This window comes from Cannabis sativa, chromosome 6 (assembly GCF_029168945.1).
Source record: "Cannabis sativa cultivar Pink pepper isolate KNU-18-1 chromosome 6, ASM2916894v1, whole genome shotgun sequence".
Taxonomy (NCBI): Eukaryota; Viridiplantae; Streptophyta; class Magnoliopsida; order Rosales; family Cannabaceae; genus Cannabis; species Cannabis sativa.
In genome coordinates this window covers 23886997-23894477 of record NC_083606.1, presented here as the reverse complement: position 1 = coordinate 23894477, position 7481 = coordinate 23886997, and the positions used below count along the sequence as shown (strand labels likewise).

The 7481-nt window shown below is 41.1% G+C and overlaps 1 protein-coding gene and 1 non-coding gene across 2 annotated transcripts; one reads left to right on the top strand and one right to left on the bottom strand.

The window, feature by feature from the left end:
- Nucleotides 1–1084: 1084 nt before the first annotated feature.
- LOC133039215 (uncharacterized) lies at nt 1085–3681 on the top strand. The gene is made up of 4 exons (XM_061118054.1): nt 1085–1213; nt 1333–1525; nt 1670–2259; nt 2443–3681. Exons 1-4 carry the CDS (start codon nt 1085–1087, stop codon nt 3679–3681), a joined length of 2151 nt encoding a protein of 716 aa, XP_060974037.1.
- On the bottom strand, nt 1516–1622 carry LOC115696149 (small nucleolar RNA R71). The gene has a single exon (XR_004007740.1). It is a non-coding gene; the product is annotated as a small nucleolar RNA R71 (small nucleolar RNA).
- Nucleotides 3682–7481: the final 3800 nt, after the last annotated feature.

Below are 7481 nucleotides of genomic sequence, written 5' to 3'. Positions count from 1 at the left end.
TTTGTATCATTTTCTTCTCTTTAAGTTTCTCTTTAACTCCATGAACAATATATTTTCTGGTTTTGAGTTTTTAATTTCAGCTATGAACGAAACTCTTTGAGATTTGGGTGGTTATGAACCCTTGTATGGACTAGTGTTTTGACTTTGCAATGATGAAGTAATCTTGTCTTAGTTCAATTAGTTGTGATGAAATGTTGACTGAATGTTAATTTTTGGCCATTTTTAACATTTACCAAGCTAGATCTTACTTGGAAAAGCAAGGCCTAGTTGAACCCCTCTAATTGATGCATGATGTTTACCTTTTCTTTTAGGTATTAATTAGTAGTGAAATAGGAATATTTTGCTACCATGCATAACTAAAGATTTGATACTTTATTAGGCTAGTTGTGATCTAAACTGATGTAGGAATGCATTGTGAGATTGTGAATGGTTTATTGCAAGTTTTGGAAAAAGCTTGCTGGTTTTTTTGAAATCTGTTAACTTTGCCAGGATTGCTGAGTCATTGCTGGGTCATTGCTGTATCAACTGGGACATACAAGTGGAAATTAATCACCCAAGTCTATTTTCCAAATCTGAAATTACTACCACTTTCATCACTTTTACTTTCTTATTTTTAGTTTATTTAGTTTAAAAAGTTAGTTCTCAAGTTTAGAATCAAGGCTATAAATTTTTCTCGTGAATTAATGTGTGACTTTATTTTATTTTTATTTGAAATTCTTGGAATTACTTTTAGTTGATTTAACATTATTTAGTAAAAAGTCCCTGTGGAGACGAACTTTGATTACTTATCATTGTATTACTTGTTTGTGATTGTGTACACTTGTGCAATTATAAAGGAATACAATTTTCACAACAAGTTTTTGGCGCCGTTGCCGGGGACTTTAAGTTCTAAATTTTGTTTTATCAACTAATTCACATTCTAAGAATTTTTGTGCTTTTAATCTTGCTGGTTTGTCTTTGAAATCTCAGGTATCTATAGTGTATGAACCAACAAGAGGACTTTGAACTTGCTCCTATTGACCCCGAGATTGAACGTACATTCCGAAGAAGAAGAACGGTTCAAAAGGCTAAGGGCCGAGACATCATGGCTGAAAATTTTTATGACGATGGGGTTGCTCCACAAATTGTTAATCCCATCATATTGGCAGATGATCGAGCAAGGGCTATAAGGGAGTATGCAGCCCCCATGTTTAATGAGCTCAATCCAGGCATTGTGAGGCAATTCAGCGGGATGCCAACTCAGCGGTGATGTTTCAAATGCTCCAAACCGTGGGGCAATTCAGCGGGATGCCAACTCAAGATCCTCACCTCCATCTCCGTTCATTCTTGGAGGTGAGTGATTCTTTCAACATCCAAGGAGTGAGTGAAGAGGTGTTAAGGTTGAAGCTATTCCCATTCTCACTACGGGACCGAGCTAGATCATGGCTCAACACTTTGCCGCCTGATTCTGTGACCAATTGGAATGACCTTGCTGAGAAGTTTCTGAGGAAATACTTTCCTCCTACTAGAAATGCAAAATTCAGAAGTGAGATCATGTCTTTTCAGCAACTTGAAGATGAGTCCACAAGTGATGCGTGGGAGAGGTTTAAGGAACTTTTGCGAAAGTGTCCACATCATGGCATTCCACATTGTATTCAGATGGAGACTTTTTATAATGGCTTGAATGCAGCTTCTCGAATGGTGTTAGATGCATCGGCCAATGGTACTATTTTGTCGAAGTCTTACAATGAAGCATTTGAGATTTTGGAGACCATTGCAAGTAACAACTATCAATGGTCCAACACTAGAGCTCCAACAAGTAGAAAATTGGCGGGAGTCCTTGAGGTGGATGCAATAACAACTTTGACAGCTCAAATGGCTTCGATGACGAATGTTTTGAAGAATTTGAGTATTGGGAACGCTAAAAATATTCAACCAGCTGCTGCCATTCAAAGTGATGATGTCTCATGTGTGTTTTGTGGAGAAGGGCATGCGTTTGAGAAGTGTCCATCTAATCCGCAGTCCGTTTGTTACATGGCAAATCAGAATTTTAATAGAAACAATGGGGCATTCTCAAACTCTTACAATCAATCTTGGAAGAATCATCCTAATTTTTCTTTAGGAGGTCAAGGAGCAAGCTCAAGTACCGCACCAGCCCAAGGAAGACAAGCATATCCACCGGGTTTTTCACAACAACCGCGACATGCACAACATGCTCAAAACTCCCAACCAAGCTCTTTGGAGAGTCTAATGCGGGATTATATGGCCAAAAATGATGCGGTGATACAAAGTCAAGCTGCCTCTCTTCGAAACTTACAGTTGCAACTTGGACATTTGGCCAATGAATTAAAAGCTAGGCCGCAAGGTTCTTTGCCTAGCGACACGGAAAATCCAAGGAGGGATGGAAAGGAGCAATGCAAATCCATTCACTTGAGGAGTGGCAAGCATCTGAAAAATTCTTAGGAGGAAATAAAGGGTAGTGGGGAGCCCACTTCAATCCAAAATGACGAAAAATTGAGTAAAAAAACTGCCCAGGAAATTGCTGATACCAGACCAGTTGATACAGCATCGGGTCAGCAACCTGACAGTCAGCAATCCGCACCAGTATGTACTAAACAACCCCTTCCATTTCCTCAAAGATTTCGGAAACAACAGCAAGATGGGAAATTCAAGAAGTTTTTAGATGTGTTGAAGCAACTCCATATCAATATTCCCTTGGTGGAAGCATTGGAGCAAATGCCGAACTATGTCAAGTTCTTAAAAGACATTTTGACGAAGAAAAGGAGGTTGGGGGAGTTTGAAACTGTAGCTCTTACCGAAGGATGCAGCACCATGTTGAAAAGTAAGATTCCACCGAAGTTGAAGGATCTGGGTAGTTTTACAATCCCTTGTTCCATTGGGGGGCGGGATGTTGGAAGAGCTTTATGTGATTTGGGTGCAAGCATCAACCTCATGCCTATGTCGATCTTTAAGAAGTTGGGTATTGGTGAAGCACGTCCTACAACTGTTACATTGCAACTTGCTGACAGGTCCATGGCCCATCCGGAAGGAAAAATAGAAGATGTTCTAGTACAGGTGGACAAGTTCATTTTTCCAGCTGATTTCATCATCCTAGACTATGAAGCTGATAGAGATGTGCCTATTATCTTGGGTCGACTGTTCCTTGCTACCGGGAGAACTCTGATTGATGTGCAAAATGGGGAGCTCACAATGAGGATGAATGACCAAAAAGTCACCTTTAATGTGTTCAATGCTATGAGATTTCCGGATGAGATAGAAGTGTGCTCCCGCATAAGTGTAATTGACTCGATAGTGGCTGAAAAATTTCACAAGGAAGCTTGGAAGGATGAGAAATTTATAAGTTCTTTTGATGAGCTTGAAGACTTGAGTGAAGATGAAGACAACCAAGTTGCTTGGGTGGAGCCATTGCAACCTATGCCTAACTTCAAGAAGCCCTTTGAATCTTTGGAGTTGAAGGAAAGTAATTTTAAGCCTCCAAAACCCTCCATCCAAGAACCACCGAAGTTGGAGTTGAAACCCTTGCCAAGCCATCTGAAGTATGCCTATTTGGGGGAGAATGACACGCTACCAGTTATTATAGCATCAAACTTGGTAGTTGAAGATGAAGGTGCCTTGCTAGAGGTGTTGAAAAAGCATAAAAAAAGCAATCGGGTGGACTATGGTGGACATAAGGGGTATTAGTCCAACGATTTGCACGCACAAGATACTTTTAGAAGCTGGTTGTAGCAATTCTGTTGAGCATCAACGAAGATTGAATCCCGTCATGAAAGAAGTAGTGCGAAAAGAAGTGATCAAGTGGCTAGATTATGGTATTGTGTACCCAATTTCGGATAGCTCATGGGTTAGTCCTGTGCAATGTGTGCCCAAGAAAGGAGGAGTCACGGTGGTGGCTAATGCAAACAATGAGTTGATTCCTACTCGAACCGTGACCGGTTGGAGGGTGTGTTTGGACTACCGGAAGCTAAACAATGCTACTCGGAAGGATCATTTCCCGCTGCCATTTATTGACCAAATGTTGGATCGTTTGGCGGGAAAAGAGTTTTATTGCTTTCTTGACGGATATTCGGGTTACAATCAGATTTCTATAGCACCGGAAGATCAAGAGAAAACCACCTTCACTTGTCCATATGGTACCTTTGCCTTTAGGAGGATGCCATTTGGATTGTGCAATGCTCCCGCGACTTTCCAAAGGTGTATGATGGCTATTTTCTCGGATATGGCTGAGAGTATTTTTGAGATATTCATGGATGATTTCTCTATCTACGGGGATTCATTTGGGGTTTGTTTGGAGAATTTGGAAAGAGTGTTAGCAGGATGTGAAGAAACCAACTTGGTGCTTAATTGGGAGAAATGCCACTTCATGGTTCAAGAGGGTATTGTGTTGGGTCACAAAGTGTCTAGCAAGGGGATAGAAATTGACAAGGCAAAGCTAGAAGTGATTGAGAAGTTACCAGCCCCTACCACGGTGAAAGGCATAAGAAGCTTCCTTGGACACCCGGGTTTCTATAGGCGTTTCATTAAAGACTTTTCTAAGGTGTCCAAACCCTTGTGTAACTTGCTAGAACAAAATAGACCATTTGAGTTTACCGCTGAATGTAATGAAGCATTCTTGAAGTTGAAGACAGCTCTTGTTACGGCCCCCGTGATTGTAGCACCCGATTGGTCATTGCCCTTTGAACTCATGTGTGATGCAAGTGATTTTGCCGTTGGGGCTGTTCTTGGGCAGCGGAAGAATAAGATCTTTCATTCCATTTATTATGCAAGCAAAACTCTTGTTGATGCCCAAGTTAACTACACCACTACTGAGAAAGAGTTGCTAGCGGTGGTTTTTGCCTTTGAGAAATTCAGATCGTATCTTGTGGGAACCAAGGTTGTTGTGTACACTGACCACTCGACAATCAAGTATTTGATAACCAAGAAAGATTCTAAACCGAGGCTTATTCGTTGGGTTTTGTTGCTACAAGAGTTTGACTTGGAAATTCGAGACAGAAAAGGGACAGAAAACAAAGTAGCGGATCATCTCTCTAGGTTGGAGACTAACAATCACAGCAGCCACTTAGAGGGAGAATTACAAATTCAAGACTCATTCCCAGATGAGCAACTGCTAGTGGTAGAGCAAACACGGGTACCATGGTATGCAGACATTGTCAATTACTTAGTTTGAGGTGCCTATCCACCTGATTTTACCAAGCAGCAGCTCAAAAAGTTCCTTCATGATAGCAAGTTTTATTTTTGGGATGAGCCATACTTGTACAAGCAGTGCCCAGATCGTATTATGCGGAGATGTGTGTCAATGGGTGAAGTTAGAAGCATCTTGGAGCATTGTCATTCAGCTCCTTATGGTGGCCATTTTGGTGGACAACACACGGCGGCCAAGATTTTTCAATCCGGGTATTATTGGCCTTCTATTTTTAAAGATGCTCATGCTTTTGTTCAACAATGTGATCGCTGCCAGCGAGTGGGAAATATCTCCGCCAGGAATGAGATGCCTCTTAATTGTATTTTGGAGGTGGAGTTGTTTGACGTTTGGGGTATCGACTTTATGGGACCTTTCCCACAATCCTTTGGGAATCTCTACATTCTAGTGGCGGTGGATTATGTGTCAAAGTGGGTGGAGGCAATTGCTAGTCCCAAGAATGATGCTCGAGTGGTTATGAAATTCCTTCATAAACATGTCTTTACAAGGTTTGGGACTCCTAGAGCTTTGATAAGTTATGAGGGAACACACTTTGTGAACAAAGTGTTGGCTGCCCTCTTGGCAAAATATAGTGTAAAACACAAAATTGCTACTGCCTATCACCCACAGACTAACGGGCAAGCTGAAATATCTAATCGGGAAATGAAAGGCATATTGGAGAAGGTTGTAAATCCCAACAGAAAAGATTGGTCCCAACGCCTCGATGATGCACTTTGGGCGTATAGGACAGCATATAAAACTCCTCTAGGCATGTCTCCATATAGCCTAGTTTATGGGAAAGCATGCCATCTTCCCGTGGAGTTAGAACACAAGGCGTTTTGGGCACTAAAAAATCTCAATATGGATATTTCAGCAGCTGGAGAAGCAAGAAAGTTACAGCTGAACGAGTTGGATGAATTGCGTTTGTTTTCATATGAGAATGCTAAATTGTATAAGGAAAAGACAAAGAGATGGCATGATGATAGAATCAAGGAAAGAGTTTTTGCAAAAGGACAAGAAGTGTTACTCTTTAATTCAAGGCTCAAACTCTTTCCTGGAAAATTAAAGTCCCGTTGGTCTGGCCCGTTTACTGTGCAAGAAGTGACTCCTTTTGGTGCGATTACAGTGAAAGATCAACAATCCGGGAGGAAATTTAAAGTGAACGGGCAGCGGCTGAAACACTATTGGAGAGGCGAGGTCAACCGAGAAAAGGCCTCTATTTCCTTGAAGGATGCTTGATGTTTGTAATTTGGGGGTGCCAAAAGAAGAAAAAAAGAGATTGAATTGAAAAACAAAAAAAAAAAAGAAAGAAAAGAAAAAAAAAGAATGAAAAGAGAAAAAAAAAAAAAAGAGAAGAAAAAATTCAATAAAGGCACCCCAAGATAAAAAAAGAAAAAAAAAGGAAAAAAAATATATATATATATAGATATATTATAATTAGTTTAAATAATTGTCATGGTGAAATTGAAAATTTTCTTTTCTTTGTGCAGAGAATCAAGTGAAGAAGGCTGTGAAGTGAAGGAATTTGAAATTGGGCAAAGAAACTAAGTTTGGGGTGGAAACTTATGTTCAGTTGCTATAGCAAGGGCTTAGCAATGTTGTTTGGCAGCAAAAGGAGTTTGGTTTTGGGCTGATCAAAGGATTAGGGTTTTGAAAAAAAGGGTACTTGGTCTGATCAAGATGAACATGTGAAAATTATGTTAATGATGCAATCATTGGGCATAACCCTTTTTACTCAGTCCAATCATTTGGATTGATGTACCCTTGTACTCAAAAATGCCAAATAAAGTATACATAGATTACTTAGTGGGGCTTTAAGTTTTTGACTTTATTCAACTGGGCCCCTTTACTAATAAGAGCCCACATCTCTCAGCCCAATATCCAACCCTACCATTTCATCATCTTCATTTCTCATCCCTGTACCACCCGAAGCCACCATAACCCAGCCGTTCCCTCCATCCGTTCAACCACGAATCCAGCCTCCAAACCCGTAACCTCCACCGTGACTACCTAAGACATCAGCTCACCACTTCCCCACTTGACTGAGCTTCAACCCAACCATGAAACCGAGTCACCATTCGACTCAACTCAGCCGCTTCGTTCAACAGCAGTAGCACCCCGGAAGTCACCCAAGCACTCACCATTCGAACCATCTCCGTTCACTCAAACAGAAACCCAGTCGAACCATCACCTCGCACCAGCAACTCACCATTCGAACCTAACCCAGTTGAATTCCACTTCTGTTCGCGCACACACAGCACGCATCAAATCTCACATACAGCCGAGCCTTCCCCAGTCGACACTC

Bases quoted from the DNA above. Each gene is read 5' to 3' on its own strand.
- LOC133039215 (XM_061118054.1), top strand. From the start codon at position 1,085: ATGGCTGAAAATTTTTATGACGATGGGGTTGCTCCACAAATTGTTAAT. The intron at 1,526-1,669 runs GTGAGATCATGT...GCTTGAATGCAG, and splicing joins TAGAAATGCAAAATTCAGAA to CTTCTCGAATGGTGTTAGAT. The intron at 2,260-2,442 runs GTGATACAAAGT...AAAAATTCTTAG, and splicing joins ATATGGCCAAAAATGATGCG to GAGGAAATAAAGGGTAGTGG.